Below are 23,777 nucleotides of genomic sequence, written 5' to 3'. Positions count from 1 at the left end.
GGTTTGTTTGGTCTGAAGCTCATGAATCAACAGGAAACGGTTCAGTTTGTTTGTTTGTTTTTTACTCAACATAATTAAAACAGTTTCTCCATCGTTGCTGATCAAACAATAAATCAGTCGATAAATCTCATGTGTGATCTGAGGAACCTCTTTAGTCCCTGGGTTTCCTCGTCAGGACAGATTAACTCAGGGAGCGACTGGTTTCATGTCATGAGGACATTTCTTCAGTGTTTCATGACCGAATAGGAACTTTTCACCAAATGAAATCAGGTTAAAGTTCTGATCAGCGACGTCGTGGAGTCTCCACATGAGATTTATCGACCGACGGTTTGAGATCTTCTGATAAACTGTCCTCTCAGCTCAGCGTCTGAAGAGTTCACACCTGGTTTCAGTTTTTACAGATTATAAACATGTTCCGTTCTTCTCAAACATTTTCTAGACTGGATGTGATCGGACAGTTTATGAACACTTTTTTTCGTCATGATCACAGCTTACGACCTTCTTCTGTCTTGATTTCTAAAACAGTTCCAAAAACTAAAACGTAATTCTGCTCCAAAAACAAAAAGAAACCTCCTGACCTGAGGGTCATTTGTCTGCGTTTCTGCGCCGACAGATGATCGACAGGAGACAGGAGTGACGTCTATAAAAATAAAATAATAATAATAAAAATAAAAGTATACGAGGCTTCAGTGCGGAGGTCAGAGGTCAGCGGGACAGGAGGGGGAGGTCGCTGGAGTTCATGATGAGGCTGGAGTCCAGGTTGAGGCTCTCTGAGGAAACAAGTCACAATCAGAGTCAGGATGAGTCTGAACAGAGGATCAAGTCCTACGACCACTGAAGGGACGGAAACTAAACGTCCTGTAACTGACAACTACGACACCCGGAGGTGGAGGCGGCTGAAATATGACAAAACTGATTTCTAGGGAGGTCCTACTCGCTATCGGGGCCAATCCAGGTAAAAATACAATGATTGGGTCGTATGTGTCTCCACATGCGTCCCCAGCCAGCACAGATCTGATCTCAGTTTGTCTGTCTGTGAATAACCAGTTCCATCATGTGGTCAGTAGAATATGGTAACAGCTGCCGTCTCTAATGGATCTAGACCTACCGCTGGATCAGAACCATGAACAGCTGTTTGTTGACTTGAGGAGATGATACATATTTTGGAACAAGCTGTAAAGACTCTCACATGTTAAGTTCTTCTTAAGTTCATGAATTAATTTCTTATTATTTCATGAACATCTTTAAACCTCTGAGACACTGACCTTGGTCAAAGTTGAGCTTCTTGTTGGACGAGCCGTCCCCGAGGCCCTCGATGTCCACCAAGTCGCTGTTGACGTCTGAGTCGTTCAGAGCGCTGAGCGTCACATCTGTATAGGAGGATGTGATTTAACCAACGCTCCTCAAATCACCTCCATTTAAAACCAGAGACCAGAGTAAACTCCTCACCTGCTGTCTTCTGTTTCTTGATGGGCGGGGCCAGAGAGGGGCTGTTTTGCATCCCCGTTGCCACAACGACCTGCGAGGTCGGCACGGCGATCATGGCTGGAGCGGCGGGGGCCGGGGCCGGCGTCATGGCAACGGCAGCTTTCTTGACGGTCTTCTTCGGCGACTCTGAGGAAATCGGGACCCGGCTGTCCTCGTACAACTTCCTCTTCACGGTGCTCTTTATCTGAGCGCTGTACAAGAAGGAGAAGAAGAAAATGAGGATCAGAGTCTGGTTTGAGCTTTGAGTAAAAGTTCAACATTTAAAATATTAGATTCAGATTCAGCAGCTGGGATTTTACTCATGAAGAGATGATTAATATTAATGAATCAGTCACATGATTAATAACAACTGACAACCACAAAGAGACACAACAGACAAACGGAGCTTCAGACACTTGTTGTCTTCATATAACGTCCATTCCGTTTTGGGCAGACACAAAGTTTAATTGCATATTAATTTAGTTAATTTTAATTTAATTTAAATGTCATTTTGAGATGCCACTAAATATTCGCTTATTATTTTTATTGTGTTTCTGAATGATCTTCATGTTATAAACGTATTACGTTTAGTTTAAAGACTAGACGTCGGCTGGTCTCTGGCGCTCAGCGTTAACTTACACGGTGCGCTCTTTGATCACACTGCTGATGTTGTTCAGGTCGTCTCCGAAGCGACGCACGGCCAGACGCAGCATCTCGATCTCCGTCTCGGTCCATTTGGCTCTGAGGACGAACACAGCGTCAGTTCACAGCGTCGGCCGGTGTTGACCAACACATAGTCACACAAACCAGAGTCACTTCCTGCTCCGTTTCTATTGGTCGATCCTGAACAACGCTCTCTGGGTTTCCATCATCTTTATGTTTTAGATTATTTCAGATGTATTCAGAGTTCCTCTTCAGACCCAAATGAACCTCCTGAAGGGTTTTGGTTCTGGTCCTTGGCACCAGAACGAGACGAGCGCGGACAAAAAATCTCAAAACGAACGGATTATAAATGAGTATAGAATAAATATATTGATATTAATTAATATTCAAACATCTTATTAGATTATTGTGATAGTAGATGTTAAGTTATGTTGTTATGTTAACTTTATCATTCAGAAACAGAATTAAGCTTCGGTTTGTTTCTCTTTATAGAAGACTTTTTTTAGTTTTGTTCTGTTTGATGTAATTTCTTCTGTCAGAAGAATTTTCTTCAAGATGAATAAAGTTTTTATCTTATTCCTCCGTCATCGCTTCATTTTATCCTTCATGAAATTAGAGTTTGATCTATTGAGTCGCTCCTGAGACGAACAAAGATTTTCAGATAATGCTGAAAAACCAGATCGTACACAAAATACTCAAACCTAAAATAAAAGGTTCTATCACGTCACACCTGTCAGCTCGACTTCCTGCTGTGGAGAAATTAAACATGTCTCACCCTGCAGGACTGGAATCAGACACCGGGTGAAGCTGCATCGTCAACTCGCCCAGTTTGGTGAAAGCGGCTCCGGCTGCAGAGAAAATCTCCCCCACCTGCAGAGAACAGGGATCAGAGATCACATCAGGGTTAATGTCATTGACGACGACAATAAATAAACAGCAAGCATGATCTGATATCTGATCTGGCATCACTATGATATTGATGCAGCCTACATCACAGTCAGTAAGCTAATTATGAAGTTACAGAAGTCTCATCTAAGTACTTTACTAGTTGCTGTTTTCCGCAACACGACTTTTTACTGACACACAGTCGTCCACTGTTTAAATGTTCTGGATGTGACACCAGTTCATGTTCAGACTTTCCATCATCCAGGTGTTTACATAGAACATCCTGGTCTCTAATCCAGGAACACTGACAGCCAGTCAGCATGTTAACCTAAATACTGATTAAATGCTTGATGGTTTTAGCCTCTCCAATGAAGGACTTGGAAGCTTTTCACGTTTTTAGCAAAGTTTAAAATAACAAATGATGCATTAAGAAAGCAGCTGATAGATTAATTAACAACGAACAAAACAATGTTAGCAATAAAAACAATCTATGATCTCAAACCCCCTCTCTTCCAGATTCTATTAATTAATGAACCAAACACTTAAAGCACATTATTTTAAGTTCTTTCGCTCAGAGTCGTTAAATTAGCAGATTTTTGAATGGAGCTCTGCGTGCGGCTGCACTTACAAAGTTAGCTTTGCTGCACAGTGTTGCTCTAACAGAAAAGACCAGGAGCGGCTGGGAGCTCACCTTAGCAGAGGCAGAAGTCATTCTGGACGATTCCTTTTTTTTCTTTAAACTCTTGTGTGTTTTTTTTAATCACAACACAACGACAACACTCGGCTAGCTGCTAGCTAAAGTTAGCTCCTGTAACGTTAGCTAGCTCGCGGTGGTTAGCGGTTAGCTTCCATAGAGAGCTGGAGGTTTCGCTAAAGAACCGCGAAGCTTCGGATGAAACGTATCCGAATAAAAGTTTGAGTTTTAATCATTTATAACTCCTAAAGAATTAAAAAAAATATATAGACATCGATCAACAAAGGTGGACAGAATAAAGAGAACGTTGCGCGACTTTACAGGTCGAACGCCATTGGCCAGTCTCGGAGGAAGAGGCGGGGCCCCCGACTCTACACGAAGTTGATCGAGTGAAGCCGAGTGTGGAGGGTCAGCTGACAGCGACGCTCCGTCCTTCGATGGATCAGTTTTGAAGGAATTTGAACGAAACGGGAATAAAAAATCAGCCGCTGCTCCATCGATTGATCCGGTGAACGCGGACATGCCGTCGCTTCTGTTCTGCGGGCCGAAGATGGCCGCGTGCGGGATAGTGATCAGCATCTGGGGGGTGATCATGCTGGTAAGAGACGTCTCTAGATCCAGGACGGGGGCCGACTATCTCCTGGAGAGAACCATCTGTTCTCAGGATTATTGACGTTTTACTGAAAATAGACGAAGAATCTTTTCTTTGGTGGTTTTTACTTTGACTTCATGAAAATGGTCAAAGCGATCAAACGTTGTCAGTGTCACTGACTAATATTTAAGCACCGCTTCTCCTCCAGAACATAGACGGGGCCCACTAAGGCCAAGATGTATGTACTCCAGGTCTTATTACTTCCTCTATAGCTGCTCCAATAATCAATACATGGTTAGTTTGATTAATTAACGTCGGTTTGATTCATGTCAGGGATGTGTCTAAAGCCTGGTTTTCTGTTAAATGATTGATCAGTATTATAATTATTTGTTCAGCTGATTATAAAAACAGACATTTATTCGTGTAGTTTTTTGGTGTTGATTAATTCTAAACATGTTTTCCTTCATGTTAATAAGATATATTTGATCAGAGCGTTTTAAATGGAAGTTAATTCCGCTTTTCTTTCAGTCATGTGACTCTTTATTTTGGCCTCATGTGACGTTTCAGAGCAGGAAGTCAGAATTTCCACTTTACTGAAAGACAGTGAACTCACCACACTGTCACAGCATCTTCCTCTTTTTCTTTTAGTTATTATAATTAGTCCTAAACTCGAATATCTACGGTTTAAGCAGAAGTCATTTTTTAGCTATTTGGACTTTTGGTTGAACTAAACAAACGTTTAAAGACGTCGTCACATGACGTCCCTGTTGTGTCCCCGGACCTCATGTTGAGCCACCCTGTTGTCTTGCAGGCAATGCTGGGAATCTTCTTCAGCGCCAAGTCTGCTGTGCTGATCGAAGACGTACCATTCACCGAGGAGGACATCCGTGATGAGTGAGTCTCAGTCAAATAATTAATAGTTCATTCATTCATTCATTCATAGAGAGAATCCACACGCACACAGGAACTCCACACGGAAAAGCCCCAGTCGGCTGAAGGATTCGAACCCAGAACCTTCTTGCTGTGAGGCATCAGTGCTAACTACCACACCACTGTGCCGTGCATAATTAATAGTTCAATATTTTTATTTATTTTCAGGTCAATTTTAATATATGATGTATTTTTACATCTTTTTAATGTTTTTAACCCGTAAATGAATGAATCACATTTTACATTTATTGATAAGCACCGTGTAAAAAAAGTCAATGGCTGTAAACTGGATGTAGGTTTTAAAATTGTCCTCCATTTTTTTTTTTTTTTTTTATTATTATTATTGGAAACATTTGCCCTTCAGTCAGTTTAAAGTCTCTGATTCTGCGATGCTGTTCTTTCTGTTGTCGTGGGCCGAGTCTAGAGCCGGACATCAATTTGACTTATCTATAGGAGACCTAACCCTAACTGGGTTGGTCTGGCGTCTCAGTGTAAAGATATGCTAAAACCTTGTCCAACTAGGAGACTTGGAAGCCAGACAAACGCAGATATTTTGTGACAGGAAGTTTGTCTGGAGTCTCTCTGTTGGGACCTGATTCTGCTCCAGCAGACAGTGAAACTATTCCAGAGCCATTCTGTATTAACGTTCTCTTTCTTGTTGTTTTTTTCCCTGCAGTAAGAACCCTCCTCAGAACATCTACAGTCTCTACAACCAGGTCGGCATCAACTGCTTCATCGCCGCTGGTATCTATGTGGTGGTCGGCGCCGTGTCGCTCTGCCAGGTCCGACTCAACAAGCGTCAGGAGTACATGGTGACATAGACGCCTCACCTCTGACCTCTGTCCACAAACTCTACCCTGCTGTTTGATTCTCGGTTTTAGTGCGATCTGATTGGTTAGGATGAATAAGAAGGGGGCGGAGTCAGACGTCACCTGGTTTATTTATTTTGTGTTTGTTGTGGATGTTTGTTGTTGTTGTTGTTGTTGTTGATGAAACATCATTCCTCTGAATGAATGGACCACACTAGCTTCACAAACCAGATTTATTTCATCGTCGGGAAGCGACGACGACAAGAAAACGTCACCAAGGTGCCGCTCTGCCTCCTCTGCTTCCTGCTTTAATTAATTAAAACTTCATCTGAGTGAAGAAGGTAAATTCCGGTCTGTGCTGTTTGTTATTAATGTGAATCAATGTCAATGAAGTTTATTGATGTGATTGAAACGTTCTGGTGGAAGATGCCCGGCAATAAAGAGAGTGTTAAATTAAAAGATGTTTCATGGTGGAAGTTCTTCATGTGTAGAGGTTCTGGTGGTAGTAAACTTTACTGATCATCTACTAATAAATAAATAAATATCAGGTGAGGAGTTTTCAAGAGGGACAGAAATATGGAGGTAGAAAAAAGATGAACCAAGCTGGAATCCATGTGCACTACTACTACTGCTACTATTACTACTTTCTTCTTATTATACTTTCCATTCTTCGTTTTTCTCCTCAATTATTTTCTTCTTTCCTTCTTTCTCAGTTCGTCTTCGTCCTCCTCCTCCTCCTCCTTCTATTCTATTTCCAGTAGATGTGATGCGCCTCTTCATAGATAGATGCTTAATTAATCCCATATTGGGAAATTTCACAGTTGCATCAGCAATGTACAGGCACTCGACACCATACGTAATATATAGCAAAAAAATAAACAATAAAAGAATCGAAAAACAAAATCAAAAAATATTTACACCAAATTTACAAGAATAATAAAATAACTGAATATTAAAAAAAAAAAAAAAAAAATTCAATAAAATTGCAATGAAATTAATTTACAACCCATAACCAAACAACCACGTGCAAATGTGAAAAAAACAATAGCCCAGAGCGTCATTTGTCACACACAGATGAGGAGTTGTACAGGCGGATGGTTTGATGCAGCCTTGATGCTGGCCACAACAGACTGGTAAAAGATCTCCAGCATCTTGCTGCACACATTTAAGACTTTAAGCTCCCTCTCAAGGTGCTCAGGAACTTTTACACCTGCACCATTGAGAGCATCTTGTGTGGGAGCATCACCACCTGGATGGGAAATTGTACCAGGCAGGACTTCCTGGCCCTCAAGAGGGTGGTCCGTTCAGCGGAGCAGACCATCAGAACCCCCCTCCCCAACCTGCAGAACATTTACACCAAACGTTGGAGGTTAAGGGTCACAAAGATCCTGAAACAGCCCAGTCACCCCGGACACTCTCTCTTCTCTCTACTGCCATCAGGCCGGCGTTTCCGATGCCTGAGGACAAAGACTGAGAGGCTGAAGAAGAGTTTTTATCCTCATGCCATCCGCCTGCTCAACTCTGAGCCTTAACTGGACTTAAATATCACTGCACTTTATTCATGTAGCTGCTAAATACTGTAAATTTATGTACATATACAACTACCCCCCCCCCCCCCCAAGTTTACCAGTCTATATTTTTATTCAGTCTATATTTTTATTTTTATTTTTATTTTTATTTTATTTCTCTATCGGTGTACTGAACTACTGTTTACTGTAGTACTTATATTTTTTTACTACTGGCTGCAGGTACAACAATACATTTCACTGTGCATTGTACTATGTTGTGCATGTGACAAATAAAACCTATCTATCTATCTATCTATCTATCTAACATTGAAGGACCTCATCATTAAAGTTCTACAGTGATTTATGAGGACTGTAATTCAGTGTTTCCATATAATTTAATTTAAGTCTTCAAATGAATTCAGTTCATTGAGTTTCTGCTTCCTGGTTTGTTCTGCTTCACAAATATTAAACAGATATTCAAAATGGCCGCCAAGTTGCTGCAATCACTGGCGCTGCTGTGTGGGCGGGAACATGGTGGGCTGAACCACTGTCCTCAGGAGGAGAGGGGTAGTGATGAAAGTAATTCAGCTCTGAGAGGGGACAGAACGAGGGTCAACACTCAGATCTACAAACTCCAACTAAATAAATCTAGTCAGAAAACAGTATTTTAGCATCTAATTTAGATTGACAGGGAGGGTTATAACGGTTTTATATAACCATATAAAAGTCGGTCTCAACCAAGTCTTCAAGCACGGCTCAGGAGAGCTGTGAGGTTTCCTCTTCCCGCCTCTTTCTGCAAAATATTTTTTTGTTTGTTTCAGACGACAACGATAAACAGAAGAAAGTGAGTATTTATTAAAACACTAATGTTTCTTATTTAAATGTTTATTTAGTGGCTCTGGTTTAAGAGTTAAAGAATAATTAAATGTTAAAAACACATTTAGAAAGAAAGAATTAGTCAGTTACATAAGATATATGAATACACACTAGAATCCATTCCAGTCGTTAGCAAAAACCGTTTCAAATAGTATTCACAAACAGTAAGTACTGCTATGTCAACGCCATCATTATCAGACCAGGTTATCGGTGCATAATAAAATAAGACCTGTCACATTTTAATTCAGGCTGCAAAAAGATTCAAATAATAAACTGCGATTACTCAATGGTTCCAATAATTAATGTGCAATTAACATTTATTTCCCAAATTTTTTATTTCAATTACTGTGTGCTGCTTTATATAAATGCATATTATTTTTCAATAGCCTAGCATCCAGGCTCTTCTCAGAATCAGAGTCTGATAAAATCTAGATTTCATTATGATACAGAGGAGAAAAAAAAATAAGTCTGCATCAGCTGGATAGAGCTCCAACCAGTTTGAGCAAAGAGTCATGTAACGTTTGCTTCTCAACGAATGTCTTTGTCTCTGTTAACTGTTCGTATTTAAAATTACTTCCTGCACTGTTAGCCCGGATTTAATTTCTACTCGTTTGATTCCGTAACACACATTCTACTAATTAGAAGTAGAATATACTTACATTTGAACATAATGCCATGAATGAATGACTTTAAGTTAAATGGGTTTTAAGTTTTGCTCATGACCAGGCCTCTTAAATTCCTGCCACAACAGAATTTGAATCTCCATGATTAGTGCTGCATTCGTGTGGTGTAAGAAAGTTCGGCGTTCCCGAGTAGGGAAGTCATTTTTCGACTTTGTTGTGTTCATGGGTATGTTGTTGGGAACAACGTGGATGCTACAAAGAAGATGTTTTATATTTTAATACTCCAAACATTTAAACAAGACATGGGTAGCTGTTTCCGGTGATAATTCATGTTGTTATAAGCTATGCAGAAACAGTTTTCAAGCTTTATATCTGTGATTTTATCCCAGACTTGTTGTTGTACTAGTACTCTACAATCCCTAAAATCACTACCAACTTATCCAAACAAGGTTTAAAAAGGCAACTGGACTTGTAGAGTTTTTTGAGAAGACGTTTCACCACTCATCCGAGTAGCTTTTTCAGTTCTAAGGAACTGGTGGCACATTTGAGGTTTAAACAGGACTCCTACCAAAACTTGTTTGTTATGTAAACGGTTTCTGGTTGTTTCACTACTCGGATGAGTGGTGAAACACTTGACTTGTAATCAGGGTTTATGCTAATAAATAACCTTTCTCACTAATCTAGGTCACTCTACATGGACAGCAATTTACTATAATATGATATTACACGTTACATGTGAGCAGAAATGTAGGCTATGCAGCGTGTTCATTTATTAATTTCTCTGATTATTCTGCCACCACTTGAATGCAGCATAATTGGTAGCCTGAAGGCCTGAAAGCTTTGCAGCATCTTACTGCTCCTGCATGGATGTTTACTTGTTGCATACTCACTGCTGAGTCCGACAGACATTTGACCTACTTTTATCACTGAACGAAGCCTTCGGCGGACCCTGCCAGATGACCCTTCCTCAAGTGTAGGAGAGAATAAAGAGGGCAACGGGACGACTGAACTTGGTGAGTGAGAGGCTACATTATATTTTGTGGCGGCTTTTTATTTAAAGCACTAGCTCCTAGGACTGTACGAGCAGTAAAAAAAATACCTTTTCAGTAAACAGACGTTTTTCATCTGCTTCACACATTTCACCTCCAGTAGCTGTGGGCAGTTCAAAAAGTTGGACAAGTCTTAAATTTGAATAAACAGCAACAATTGCTTCTGTACTGGCAATACTTTTAAGCTTGACTGGGACTGAAAAAGCTCTCCATCTCTGCTGAGCTACAAAACTATTTCAGCACACAGGTTTTCAAACTGCTCTTGTAATGCACAGATCCAATTATGGCAATTTAATATTGGTATTGTTCTTTCTTAATTTTTGGTGGTCAACACAGCATTATTGAACTGACATCATAATGTCCTAGGGCTGGGTGATATGCCTGAAAAATGTATCACGATATAAGTGTTTCATATCAGTCGATATCGATAATTATTGATTCGTTTTTTTAACCTTCTACCCAGACTTCTCAACTGTGCTGAACTGCATCCGTTATTTCTTTACATAGCTTTGATGTTTTGTCGTATGGCACTGCTGCCGTGTACCTCTAGATCAGATGTTGCGCTAGACTTTTTCGTTGTCTGTCACTTTGACTGACAGGGTCATAAAACTACGGTCATAACCAATTTTTACCCGTCACTTTAGTTTTTTAAAAATGATAACAATGACATATTCAATAGCATTTAATTTTCATTCATTTTTAATTAATATTCAGTAGCGGTGGAAAAAAAGATTCGCCTCATATAACCAGCAAACTAAGGCACTCAGACACTCACTCACTTAAGCACAATATGCAGAGAAACGAAACTTAACCGACTCATAACCGCTGCTCGGGGATCCCTGCTTAACCGAGTCAGCAGCCACTCACTCGGCTGGCAGATAAACGAAACTTAACCGACTCTTACACTACTAATCAAGAGACAAGAGCCAATTAATATGCTCACTCACCAAGAAGTTAGCAGACAACATCGGTCTGACTCTTGTCAGACTTAAAATAACCAAAATATTGCCAAACTGGTGACCTTTCCTTTTTTATCTACAATTTCCTCTTGCGCTGTCACACACATATTCTCCTTTCACTCCACGCCGTTCTTTTTTTTTTGTTGTTGATGCCACCAACCTGGCTTAGCTGGGCAGTGATAGGTCGAGAGGCTAAAGCCCTTCCTCTGCCTACACCCCCCAGAATGACTTGCAGTTCTGGCTCAGGGTTTTCTTCCTATTTTTTTCTAAAGTTCGAGTGAAATTATCGAACATTCTATCGAACGTATTTTCTATTGATATCGATCAAGTGTCTATCGCGATATATATCGTTATCGTTTTATCGCCCAGCCCTACAATGTCCTCTCCTTGTCTGTTTAATTCTCTGTTAAGATGTGACTGACAAGGCCTTGTGCAGTGGGAATCCTCTGCATTGACGTATATCCTCAGCTCAACCCATCTAGAGTGAGTATCGTCTTGGAAGGAGGTGTGGTAATGGAGGCGCTGGCCAGCCTGCCATAGGCCTTCTGTGTCGTTTTTGGACTGATGTATGCCTTGTACTTGGATTACCCCAAGTGCATGAAAAGCATCTTCCACTTTATTCAACACGTCATGCTTAACCTGGGCAACCTATTTACTGTTGGCGCTGTTTGATATGCAAGTTTTTATGAGTGACCGCAATAATGTTCACATAGTATGAGTACTGACATTGTCGTTGAAAATGTTAAAAATGTTGGATTCAAGATTTTTGTGCCCCAAGCTTAATAAAACATGGAAAGAATGTACTTATGTGGTTTGCTTTTTATTTTCTTAATTTATTCATTTGTAGTTTAAAATGTTTTTGATTTAACAGATTTTATTTTGCTCTTCAGATACTGAAGTGGAGTAACTGGGCAAAACAATTTTTAAGGTAAATCAACTTGGAGGTTAGTGTATTCAGCTTTAAGTTATAAGTGGAATAAATGTGCAAAGCAATTGATATTACTAATGATTTTAAGTTAAACAAACTGGTATTAAGTGAATAACTTTAAGTTATTGCTGCTAACTAGCTTCTGGTTCTGGACTAACCTCTTCAGTGATTCTCCCTTGACAGAGCAGCCGGATAATCAGTTCCCAACGGAGGGACTCCAGAACAACTTTACTACACAGCTAGCTGTGTTAGCTAAGGTTTAGCATATTGTTTCAATCCAACTTTATTATCATAAAATCTAAGTATTTCCTGAAAGCATAATGTGGTTCTCTGGTATGAAGAAGTTTGGCTGAATGTCTTATAGACCAGTGAGTCCATGGTCTCTCTTCATGTCAGACATGTCCAAGGAGATCTCAGAGACGAAGTGGAAGGAGACTCTGATGTCCATCCTGGAGGAGTTGAACGAGCTACAGTACAAGAAGATGCTGTCATGTCTTGAACACATACCTAAAAGTCAGAAGGAAGGAAGATCCAGAGTGGATATGGTTGATGTGATCGTCGAGCACTTTGGATTAAAGGGCTCCATCTCTGCCGTCAGTGAGATCATGAAGAAGATTCCCAGGAATGATGAAAAGATCCAGAATCTGCTGAGTCCTTTCATGGACAAACCGAAGGAGAGAACGAAAAGGAGTGAGTCGATCGACACTGAGAATATGGATTTTATGAAAAGTTCATTTGTTTAAAGTCTTTGTAGATGTTCCTCCTTCTCCTCCTCTGCCTCCTCCTTTGCATCTTCTATATTAAGGATACATTTTCCCCCTATAATCTGTACCTAAATATAAAGCAACTGTATTTTCTTCTTAAACTCTATATAAAACACAATGATGTGATGATAAATTAAACTTTTACTAATTCTAATTTTCAGGATTTAAGAAGAACAGTGTTGTGAGTGAGTCAGATTCAATGGATAAAGAAAATGAGGCTGAAGTTGGTGAGTTAACACCATGAAAGATGTGTTTTTACTATATTTTGAAATGTTAAATAAAACTGATAGAGGATGAAACACTAAAAACTCATGTTTCTTGTTTTAAAGATGAACCAAAGAGCCAAAAGCCTGACGAGGTAACAGCTCTGATCAAAGTCCGTTAAACTACACAGTGTTAGATACTGACGTTATTTGAAGTCCAACCTTTTTATTTTACAGGAGAAACAAATTCCATCATCGGTGAGTGGATTTATTTGAGTCCTTAAAGTAAAGTAAGTAAAGTGCTTTATTTGTCATTATACAATGGAATTGCATGGTTGGATGGAGGGTTAGTCCTGAGCCGCTGTGACTGAGCGCACCGCCACCCATGCAAACTCCACACAGAAAGGCCCTGAGAATCCAACCTTCTCCACCCTGCTAACCACTGTTCCACCATGCTGCACATCTGATGTTGTTTTTATTTTTGTTTGTACTCTGTCAAAAGAATTTTCTACATTTCTGAATAAAATGACTCAAAACAAGTCCTGAAAGTAGACAAACTGCTTGTTTCAGGTCCTTCCACAACATTTCTGTTGGTCAGGACTTTGACTTGGCTGTCCCTAAACATTCATCTTGTTCTTCTGTAATCATTCTGTTGTAGAACGATTTGTGTTCTTGGGCTCGTTGTCTTGCTGCATGACCCAGTTCCTCTTCAGATTCAGCTCATTGACAGATGTCCTGACATTTTCTATTAGAATTGGCTGGTATGATTCAGAATTCTTTTTCTGAGCTCCTCAGAAAGCCCCTTTATCCATACCATCACACACTTCGACGAGCATGTGTTGTGAAGATCAGAATGAGACAAACCCCTGATTTAAACTAAACCAGGAACTTATTACAGTGATGGAAGCACTTATGAACAGATGGACTTTGATTTGACCTTGAAATTAACATTCGTTAATACAAAGGATAAGATGCACAATCCCTTGTACCAAGATCCAAGGCAAAACTCATTTAGAGGCCCTGTCCAACTGATAAACCAACCAGTCAACGGCAGTGTGCAGCATGAAATAAACTAAATAAATGCTGCTGGCTTGTACGGTACGTTCAGCAGCTAAAAAAATAATAATAAAAATTAAATAAACAGCCAAAAGCAGCATGTCATTGGGGTTTTCAAATGGGCACCTCCCTTCTCTGATGTTTCGTTAAGTTAGGCCCACAACACCTCAAGAAGGCTTAACGGTGAATTCCAGCATCCTTGAGTCTCCCCCCTCCACGCTGCCACTTTGCTGCCCTGTTTTTCTCACCATTCAGTGACTTTCAACAACCTAGAAATTAACCTAGCCCTTTTATGCAGAAATCAGAGCAAACAATCAAACTTAAATGAAATGTTGATGCAGACTGAACCACAATCCAAATACTAAAGTTTCTTAGCCAGCCGTACCTTTAGCGAGCTCCCCAGCTAGCATGTTTGCTCCTTACCCACAGCCATTCACTTGCTCACTCTGCTGCCAGGGACATGTTGCTTATCGCAACCCTCTGGCTTTTGCCATGTATGCCCAGCTTGTTTAGGAGAGCAATGGCGGATTTTGCAGCCCACCTCCACCGGCCACACACGGGCCCTCTAACCATGCTGCTCTGCATCTGTTGCCATCTCTGCACATTTAGCTCTCTTGCGCTCCTCCTCAACTCTATCTTCCCACGGGACAGTAAGTTCAATGACTACCTTTTCTGAGACATCATTTTCACACATGGATTGGCCACCACAGAGTACAGACCTTAACCCCATTGAGAATCTTTGGGATGTGCTGAAGAAGGCTTTGTGACAACTTGGTGGTGAGCAGCATGTGACACCAAGCCATTTTCTGATAAATTAACACCAAACTACAAACACCATAACTTTTACTTTCCTGGAAGCCTTGCCCAGTCTATGCTTAAAGTGCCTTGAATAATTTTCTGCCTCAACCCTTCAAACTACGCTTTATCACTGAGACTTGCATCATACCATCTCCCCAAACTCTTCACTGGCTACTCTAGCACTGTAGGCACCACCTCATCATTTACAGCAAACTTCTTATCTACTACCTTTCTTTTAACAATTGAAATACTCCTAGATTTACCTGGCTTTATCCTAGCTGACTACAGGTTGCTGTTTAACTTGTTCAGCAATCTGCTGGTACTGGTCTGTGTCACAACACTGAAGAAAGCTATTAATTTCACAGGTGCACCTCACGGATATGTAATATTGGCTCATTTGCCTAAATAAACAAATACACAAATATAATGTCTCATGTCTTTGATTGGGTTCTCTTTGTCTACTTTCAGGACTTGTGTAAAAATCCTCTGAAGTCTTCAGTAATTTTTATGCAGAAATGTAGAAAATTCTAAAAGTTGCAACATTTTTAAACTATATGTTGATTTCTTCCCAGAGAAAATCCATCCATGATCTGAAGATCGACCGTGACCTTGGCCAAAAAGTGATAGCTGGGAAGGTGGTGCAGAAATCAGGTCTGCGAACATATCAGACGAAAACCAAGGAGCAGAAGTTTTTCTTTTACATGGCAGTGGCTGATGACACAGACATCATTAAAGTGATGGTGTATGGAAAAGAGCTCTTCAAGCAATTCAAGGAGAAGACCTACTACACTTTCAGGTACATACTCATGGAGGAGGAGCTCATGAAAGTCACCAAGAAAAGCCTGTTTTCAAAGACAAGAGCCCTGAACATCCCTGAGGATCTGGAGATGGAAGCTCGGATGCTGATTTATTTCCAGAAGCCAGTGTGTTCCATCGCAAAGGCCAAATTCTATGAAGACAAGACAGTCGTGAGTGTTGAAGGATCTCTAAAACAGGTAAGTTCCCATCAGACATACAGTGGCACAAACAGTCTGGTTGAATGGACATGTAAGAGCAGCTTAGAAGTTTTTGTGTCCTGCCGTATACATTTCTCCATAAAAAATGACACAAAACATCCTGAAAGCAGACAAAGAGAACCCAATCAAAGACACGAAACTGAAATATTAGTCTTGTGTATTTGGTTATTTGGTAAAATGAGACAATATTACATATCAGTGAGGTGCATATTTTCCAAAAACTAGATTTACCCTTATTTATCTTTTTTTTTTTTGTTACTATCACTCCACTATCTATCCTCCTCCAGGCTGCTATGGTTGATCAAGAGTATTTTTTTTCCTCAGGTGTGCCTTCCCCCTCCGTTTCCTGTCTAAATTAAAAAGGATAGGTTGGCCTGTAGTCCTGTGTCTCCGCTACAGGTTCACTTACTGTTACAACTCACTGATATGTAATATTGGCTCATTTTACTGGATAAACATATACACTGTTATAATATTTGTGTTTCATGTGTTTGTTTTCTCTGTGTTTACTTTCAGGAGTTTGAGTGGCTGTGAGTTTGGTGAAGTCTGGATATCTGGTTTTAGTCGTACACCATGAAGGTGTTTAAATGTTGAATTGTTTCCAGAGTTGTTTTAATCTTCTGTTGTTTTTTTCTCAGATTGGTCCCATCAAACACGTCCCAGTAAAAACTAAACAGAGGACGACAGAGAGGCTACAGTTCATACTTGATGACGACTCAGATTCAATCACAGTCAACCTTTGGGGCAAAGACATCAGTGAGCTGACAGGAAAATCAGATGGAGACTTCGTCAGAGTGATCAACGTAAAGACCAGTCACTACAAGGACACAGTCTCCCTGAACTCAACGGACTACACCAAGATTTTAAAGGTAGTAGTTATGTTTTTTTCAAATGAGTCTAATCTCAGTTTGCAATAAACTTACACTTTGTCTCATGAGTAAAATTATTCACAACTTTGCAACTGGATATTCATTCATTCATTCATCTTCTGTAACCGCTAGTCCTGTGAGGGGTCGTGGGGGGGTGACTGGAGCCTATCCCAGCTCTCAACAGACGAGAGGCGGGGTCGCTGACTAGAGTTTAAACTTGGGAAAATGTTTATATCCTTTCATTATGACCTGACTTTACATTTCCTACATTAAGTTACCTACTCGTTATCATGCTAACTGTTAGCCTGAGTTGTTTCTAGACGACAACAGTTGCCAAGCAGCGGTATTTTCACGACTTACAGATGATGTCAGGGCTTGAACACCAAACATATTGTTTACATGACTTCCAGTGTCGTAACAGAATCAACTGTGAGATCTTCAGGCTGAAGATAAAAATAATGAGAATCTGTGCTCTGATGTATCCAAGACTTTACATATTGGCGTTCTGAGGGATTTGATGTTTCAGATGATCTCACCTCTATGATAAAGGTGTCATTTAGGGATGCACCAAAATAAAAATTCTTGGCCGAAACCAAAAACCGCAAATGAGGAGGTGATAAATTAAACCCGACGTGGAGAACCCCCCTCTTGAAATGTCAGCATTACACTTTATGCAAATCGTTATCCGTGGGTCTTTCTCAGATATACTGAAATACGTCCACACCGCAGACATGTTGGCCCTTCCAGGGAAGCATGTGCTGGCCGCGGTTTTTGCTCGCGTCATTACAATTTTCCGTGATAAAAGTCTTTTCGGTGGCCGACTATTTGGTGCATCCCCAGTGCCATTCAAGGACCTAGAGCTGCTTAAACTTTTTGTGTTAAAACCCTGATTTATTTAAACTAAACCAGCAACTGAACGACACCCGAGTCTCATTACATTGATGGAAACACTCTAATTCTATAATTTGACCTTGAAATGAACTTGTGATCTTAGGACCTCTCTGATATGTAATATTGGCTTATTTTAGTCTTCTCTAAATCTCTTTGTCTTAATCTGTGTTTGGTGCAGGTGAAGAGCGCTGCTGTCGAGAATGTCATCGCTCAGATTATTGGGATCGTGAATGCCGGCAGGTTGGAGACAGAGCTGGATGCAGAGATCAGCAGTGAGATAGTTCGACTTTTCGTGGACTCTTCACTTCTGGTGAAAGCATTTGGCATCAGACTGAATGGTGACTTTGAAGAAAGGCTTCTGGAAATGCTACCTCTTTCAGCAAATGCAAAAATACAAGGAAATACCATTATTAAAATTGAAGAGATGTAAAGATTCTGAGACAGATTTATGACATCGGTTGATGGATGGAACAAATATTACACTACTTTGCATCTCATCACAGCTCATTTCTCAACAAAATGAATGAATTCAGTTGTTATTCTGATGTGTTGAGTTCATTCTTTGTTTTCTGAAACAACAACGATGTGATTTGTGTTGGAGGAGCTGAATAAAACAGAAATGTGGAAATGAAACCGTTTCTGAGATGTTGAGAGTTTGCAGACAGCTGCAGAGGTGAATGTTGAGGTGTGGCTCTTTATTTGAATGTCAGAGCCTGAAGTTTCAAATCATTGACTGTATAAGGTCAAACACGTCTGTACTTTATTACTTTTATTACTTTTGCTCAGATGAAAGTGAAAGCTGAGCGTTAGGCGGAAACAGGAGGGACTCTGTCATTGTTCAGAGGATTTGGGGGGATTTCTGAAGGAAGGAACAAAGTAAGTGACAACTTGACTGAAAGTCTGGTGAACAAAATCAAACACCTATTTCTGTAAAATTAGAAAATCTGATGAGAACCAGATTTTCTTCAAATACGACATGACAAGTACGATTAACTGATCCTCAGTGAAATATGGATCCATGTGAGCTGTGGTGGATTCACGTTTTTTTAAATACTGTCTGTAGTGTATTTGAATGTCTGAAGTGCATTACTCAGAGTGTTCCCTAGGTGGCACTCTAGCGGTATTGTGGTGTTACTGAGTTAGTGTTGGAACCACAGAAAAATAGAAGACAGCAGTAGACTAACAACACATGGCTTCATCCACTTCATATATTACAAGAGTTAAAGAATAATTAAATGTTAAAAACACATTTAGAAAGAAAGAATTAGTCAATTACATAAGATATATGAATACACACTGGAATCCATTCCAGTCGTTAGCAAAAAAAGTTTCAAATAGTATTCACAAACAGTAAGTACTGCTATGTCAACACCATCACTATCAGACCCCGTATTCCTAAAGATTCTTAGCGCTAAGAGTTGCTCCTAGTGGCCAAATTCTAAGAAAATTCTTAGAATCATGATCTTTTCTAAGAATTTCCCCTCAAAGTTAGTAGTAGCTCCTAGTAAAGATAAAAGGTATTCCTAAAGAATCTTAGCTCTTAAGAGTGCTCCTAAGGTGAGATCTGTTAAGAGCAGGGAGGAGGACTTTTAGGAGGCTTAGGAGTTTCTTAAGCAGAGGAGAAAATGGCTGAAAGAAGAGGCAAGAGAGATATTCTCCAAACACTGAATGACAATCAAGCTTGTTACAATCGCAATATCACCGGAAATGAAAGTCATCACAACACTGAGGTATTTAGCAACAGGAAAAATGCAAAAATGCAACAATGCAGCAGTGATGACTTGGGGCCAAATCTACATCTCTAAACACTTTTATTCTCATTGACCAGTTCAGTCAGAAGCAAACACTGTTCCTCTGTCCAGTTGGGTTTCCTACTTCATTTCTTCTCCGCTGCTGTTCGGTTTGTGGAAGATTTGAACGGCAACCAACGCTGCTTCTTCTAGGCCGGTTAGCAATCACAGAAATTGATGAAAGCTGAGCCATTTTACCCTCGTAAATACCAAATGGATGAAGGGCAAAAATTACCAGCATGGTAAATGAATGGAAGCAAATAAATAAAACTATCAGCATGTGAATACTGTGCAAGTTTGAGTTTTCACACATGCTGTAGGATAATTTTTAAAGTATAGCTTACTACTTATTTATTTTTATGTAAAACATTATAACTCCACAGTCTTCATAGAGATTAGATTCTGTTATTAAGTCTATTGATTTAATGGCCCATTCTAGGCCAGTTATCACCAAAAGTGTATTTTTATCATGAACAAAATGACAAAGACATATGAAACAAAAAACACTAGGTTATCTAGAAGGAGTTCTGAGTTTTTCAAAAAAAAGAACAATATTTAAATGACTTTCTTCACCTTTTAATATTAATAAGCTGAACAATCAAGTATGAGCTAAATTAAACTGTGTATCTTTAACCTTAACATTGCCCATATCTTCGAAACCTCTGACTTAAGAGTAATACTATGCTTTCAATGAACATATAGAATAACAAATGAACAGTAGTGAGTAACCTGTAATGCAAGGTATCATCATTTTAACTTTTTCTTTGTTTTAGATGTTAAACATGTATTACTATTTCACACTCTAATTTCTATGCCATCAATGATGGCTTTGGCCCCAACAATTAAATGTGAGGGGTATTCGAGAACAGACTAAGAGGAAGGCTGTTTTTTTGTTTTGTAAAAGCTTGAAAGCAGATTTTTATTTTCTACAAGAAACGCATGCATTAGCTGCAGACTTCAATTTTTGGAAAAATCAATGGGGGGATAATATTTGGATGGTTTATGGTAACAGTACTTCTGCTGGTGTAGCTATATTGAAAGGATCCTTTCAAGGAAAAATCCTCAAAAACATTGCTCATAACTCTGGAAGATGGTTAATTTTAGTTATTGAATTTATGAATGATATTTTCATTCTGGGAAATATGTATGGGTACACTGTAAATTTACAGTAAATTACTGGCTAATAATTGCATTACTGTCACAGTAATTTCACAGTAATTTACTGGAAATGTATCACAATATTTTACTGTAAATATTTCACAGTAAGTTAGTGTGAATATTTCACAGAAATTTACACTAAAATTACAGCTATACACAGTAACTTCACAGCTACAATGCCTATGGAATTACTGTAATATAACTGTATGTAGCTGTGGAATTACAGTATCTTGCTGTATATAAATCACAGTATTTTTACATTATTACTGTAAAAGTAATGCAACTCAATAGCCAGTAATTTACTGTAAATTTACAATTCAAATAATACAGCAAAATATTGTACATTTGACACAACTACACAAGCATGCTTTGAATTTGCTCCATAATAAACAAAGAAAACAGACCATACTCATTGTATTTTTTATTTAAACAAGAAGTAGAGCCAAATAGAAATTTGGAACAATACAGCTCACACTCAGACTGGAAATGATTATGATGTATGATCAACTTTAAACACGTTCCCATCCAGTCAAACTTGACATGTCTTTGCACCAGTGTGCTCACATGTGGGTTGATGTGCTTTTTCCTGGACTGAGACTGTAAATGAACATGATGTATGATCAACTTTAAACGTGTCTACATTACCATCCAGTCAAAGTCAATAAGTTTTCGCACCAGGATGCTCACATGTGGTTTGATATGCTTTTTCCTGGACTTTGATCCGGTTTCAGGGTTAATGCCCAGGAAGTATCTGTAAACAATGAGCAAAGACAACAACTTTCAGTTTTACATTAATTCATTATTGCATTACTTATCCAAGGCACATGCTGTAGAGCCCCTTTCCCTGTAAGTAAACCCAACACCAAAGAAAGAAATTAGTACTGAAAGCAAAGTAAGACTGATTACAGACAAGCAAATCAGGTGCATAGAGATGGAGACAGACATACAAACATTGAACAACAAACCTGTGACCCAAGAAAGCATGCATGTTATGTTGTTTAAGTCATCCACTTGACACCCAAGTCAAGCAAGCAATACAATGGTAAGCATCACATTACCTTTGGATAAACTCCAAAGTGTGTGAGCTGTCATCAGGATACTGCAGATTGAAGTTGTAGTAGCTTGCGAAAACTGTGGCTATTCCATTGATGAAGCTGTCATGTGGTCCCATCACCACCTCTCCTTCAATGGACAGCATCCAAGCACTGGGCTTCATCATGTCACCTGAAATTAACAGATACCATATTGCTCTATTGTAAAAAAAAAAAAAAAAAAAAAAAAAAGTGAAATGCTGCAAATGAGTAGAATTTCTCAGTAACATGGAATTTTTCTGCAGTAGCTTCAGCCTTTAAAAAAAAATAAAAATGCTGTGTAGGGCAAGTTTAAATTAGTAGTTAACAAGTAACTCAGCTCATGTACAGTCCAGATTGTCAAGTTAAATATAACAAACACGAGACAACACACTCACGATGGCAGAAGCACCGGACCCGAGTCTGCCGCCGCGGCTTGTATGTTGAATAGTATGGCTGTCTATTTTCTCATGGGCCAATATTATATGCTCCGTGTACAGGCTGAGGAATGAAGAGTTAAAGGATGTCAGAGTATAAAGCACAATAGCCTAGAAAATGCATAAAAATTCACAGGGAATCAGGTCCTGTTTATTGTATTTTGTCCTCTATGGTCTGTTATGTTAGAGAAGAAGGATTATTGTCAAAAAGATTTTTTCTTTTTTAAAGAAATAAGCATAACTTGTGGCTACAAATACATTGCATTTCATATTAATAAAAATAAAAGGTGATAATACCCAGAATCGTGATACTTTGTCTGGTATAGTACTCATTTTGGTATCATGACAACTCTACATGGGGACCATAAAATTAAAGAGCATAACTTAAAGGTAACTCTGACTACTGGAAATTAAACAATGCGCTTTTGTGTGATAAGTCTTTCAAAGAAAAAGTCATAGAAATCATACATGATAATTGGAAGAAAGCTCAAGAAGAGAAAATATATGGCAAACACTGTGAATATACAAAATTCTTGATTCGTAACATGGCAATTAAAAGGGGAAAGGAATTGGCTAAGGAAAAAAGAATTAAACAAGAGAAAATTTTAAAGGATATCATTTCTATTTATGAAAATAACACACTCTCTCAGATTGAAATCAACAGGTTAGCTGAGCTACAATCTGATTTGGACAATATATATCAAAATATGGCACGTGGTGCATTTATCCGTTCCAGACGGAAATGGATGGAACATGGTGAAAAAAATACCAAATATTTTCATAATCTAGAAAAAATAAATGCTTCTGTGAATAACATGTATAAACTCAAAGTTGATCAGGAGATCTCTGAAAACCCTCAAAAAATTTCTAAAGCTGTGGAAGAGTTTTATAAAAACTTATATTCTGAACCAAATGACATTTATAGCCCATCTAATTTTTTTTCTTCTATATATAACAAGGCACAGCGCATTGACCAAACGCAAAAAAATGTTTGTGATCAAGGTCCCCGACCATGTATCCCTGAGAGAAATTGAAAATAATATTAGATGCTTAAAAGATAATAAATCCCCAGGGAACGATGGACTTACCAGCGAGTTCTATAAGGCATTCCAAGATCACATTTCTGAATTTTTATTGTATGTCTTTAAAGAGGCCATTGAAGTTGGAAAGCTCCCTGCAACAATGAGCCAAGGCCTAATCTCCTTGATACCTAAAACCAATAAAGATCGACTACAGATTGAGAACTGGAGACCAATAACTTCAATTAACAATGACGCAAAGTTATTGTCTCACATCTTTGCAGAAAGACTAAAATTTTGTTTAGACACACTTATAGATGATGGTCAGTCTGGTTTTATGCAAGGCAGACACATAAGCAACAATATTTGTTTGATCTTAGATTTAACTGACTACAAAGAATACATCGCAGACAACAGTTACATATTATTCATAGACATATATAAAGCTTTTGACACTGTAAAGCACGAGGTGCTGTCGGAAGTGTTAGAATTTTTTGGGTTTGGTCAGTACTTTAAAAGGACAATACACACTTTATATAGTGAGTGCAACAGCTCAGTTAAACTTCCATGGGGGACCACTCACAGGTTCAACATCTCTCGGGGTATAAAACAAGGAGATCCAGCAGCCCCTTTTTTGTTTCTTTTGGTCATGCAAACAATGGCCCTACATATATATAATGATTCCTTTCAAGGTATTCAAATTTTAGGTAAAGAAATTAAATG

The 23,777-nt window shown here is 39.1% G+C and overlaps 3 protein-coding genes across 7 annotated transcripts; 2 read left to right on the top strand and 1 right to left on the bottom strand.

The window, feature by feature from the left end:
• Window positions 1–50: 50 nt before the first annotated feature.
• Window positions 51–4,036, bottom strand: bacc1 (BPTF associated chromatin complex component 1). Of its 2 annotated transcripts, XM_084565167.1 has the most exons (6): window positions 3,707–4,033; window positions 2,906–3,000; window positions 2,107–2,208; window positions 1,450–1,679; window positions 1,266–1,370; window positions 52–770 (listed from the first exon to the last, which is right to left on the bottom strand). In XM_084565167.1, exons 1-6 carry the CDS (start codon window positions 3,725–3,727, stop codon window positions 706–708), a joined length of 618 nt encoding a protein of 205 aa, XP_084421293.1. In that variant the 5' UTR covers window positions 3,728–4,033; the 3' UTR covers window positions 52–705. The 2 variants fall into 2 exon arrangements, with proteins under 2 accessions (XP_084421294.1, XP_084421293.1); XM_084565168.1 differs by lacking the exon at window positions 2,107–2,208 and having other exon boundaries at window positions 51–770; window positions 3,707–4,036.
• A 66-nt stretch (window positions 4,037–4,102) lies between these two features.
• Window positions 4,103–6,513, top strand: rnasekb (ribonuclease, RNase K b). Its single transcript, XM_084565169.1, has 3 exons — window positions 4,103–4,307; window positions 5,113–5,195; window positions 5,908–6,513. Exons 1-3 carry the CDS (start codon window positions 4,230–4,232, stop codon window positions 6,050–6,052), a joined length of 306 nt encoding a protein of 101 aa, XP_084421295.1. The 5' UTR covers window positions 4,103–4,229; the 3' UTR covers window positions 6,053–6,513.
• Window positions 6,514–8,370: 1,857 nt separating this feature from the next.
• Window positions 8,371–18,318, top strand: LOC311501977 (uncharacterized protein). 4 transcript variants are annotated; one of them, XM_084564057.1, is made up of 11 exons: window positions 8,371–8,392; window positions 9,984–10,060; window positions 11,467–11,538; window positions 11,946–12,240; window positions 12,380–12,673; window positions 12,909–12,974; window positions 13,077–13,105; window positions 13,188–13,208; window positions 15,377–15,799; window positions 16,459–16,689; window positions 17,759–18,318. In XM_084564057.1, the coding sequence occupies exons 5-11, from the start codon at window positions 12,382–12,384 to the stop codon at window positions 18,008–18,010; spliced, it is 1,314 nt and encodes a 437-aa protein (XP_084420183.1). In that variant the 5' UTR covers window positions 8,371–8,392; window positions 9,984–10,060; window positions 11,467–11,538; window positions 11,946–12,240; window positions 12,380–12,381; the 3' UTR covers window positions 18,011–18,318. The 4 variants fall into 4 exon arrangements, with proteins under 4 accessions (XP_084420183.1, XP_084420180.1, XP_084420182.1 ...); XM_084564054.1 differs by having other exon boundaries at window positions 11,946–12,673; XM_084564056.1 differs by having other exon boundaries at window positions 11,467–12,673.
• The last annotated feature ends 5,459 nt before the right edge of the window (window positions 18,319–23,777 follow it).

This window comes from Chelon labrosus (genome assembly GCF_963514085.1).
Source record: "Chelon labrosus genome assembly, chromosome: 17".
Taxonomy (NCBI): Eukaryota; Metazoa; Chordata; class Actinopteri; order Mugiliformes; family Mugilidae; genus Chelon; species Chelon labrosus.
This window is presented reverse-complemented; position numbering and strand designations above follow the sequence as displayed.

Excerpts from the sequence above, each read along its gene's own strand:
- bacc1 (XM_084565167.1), bottom strand. The coding sequence starts at position 3,727 with ATGACTTCTGCCTCTGCTAAG. Across the intron at positions 2,209-2,905 it reads TCTGATTCCAGTCCTGCAGG|AGCCAAATGGACCGAGACGG; the intron begins GTGAGACATGTT and ends GTTCGTCCTCAG. Across the intron at positions 1,371-1,449 it reads CAAGAAACAGAAGACAGCAG|ATGTGACGCTCAGCGCTCTG; the intron begins GTGAGGAGTTTA and ends CCTCCTATACAG.
- rnasekb (XM_084565169.1), top strand. The coding sequence starts at position 4,230 with ATGCCGTCGCTTCTGTTCTGCGGGCCGAAGATGGCCGCGTGCGGGATA. Across the intron at positions 4,308-5,112 it reads TCTGGGGGGTGATCATGCTG|GCAATGCTGGGAATCTTCTT; the intron begins GTAAGAGACGTC and ends GTTGTCTTGCAG. Across the intron at positions 5,196-5,907 it reads GAGGAGGACATCCGTGATGA|TAAGAACCCTCCTCAGAACA; the intron begins GTGAGTCTCAGT and ends TTTTCCCTGCAG.
- LOC311501977 (XM_084564054.1), top strand. The coding sequence starts at position 12,337 with ATGTCTTATAGACCAGTGAGTCCATGGTCTCTCTTCATGTCAGACATG. Across the intron at positions 13,106-13,187 it reads AGAGCCAAAAGCCTGACGAG|GAGAAACAAATTCCATCATC; the intron begins GTAACAGCTCTG and ends TTTATTTTACAG. Across the intron at positions 13,209-15,376 it reads AGAAACAAATTCCATCATCG|AGAAAATCCATCCATGATCT; the intron begins GTGAGTGGATTT and ends ATTTCTTCCCAG.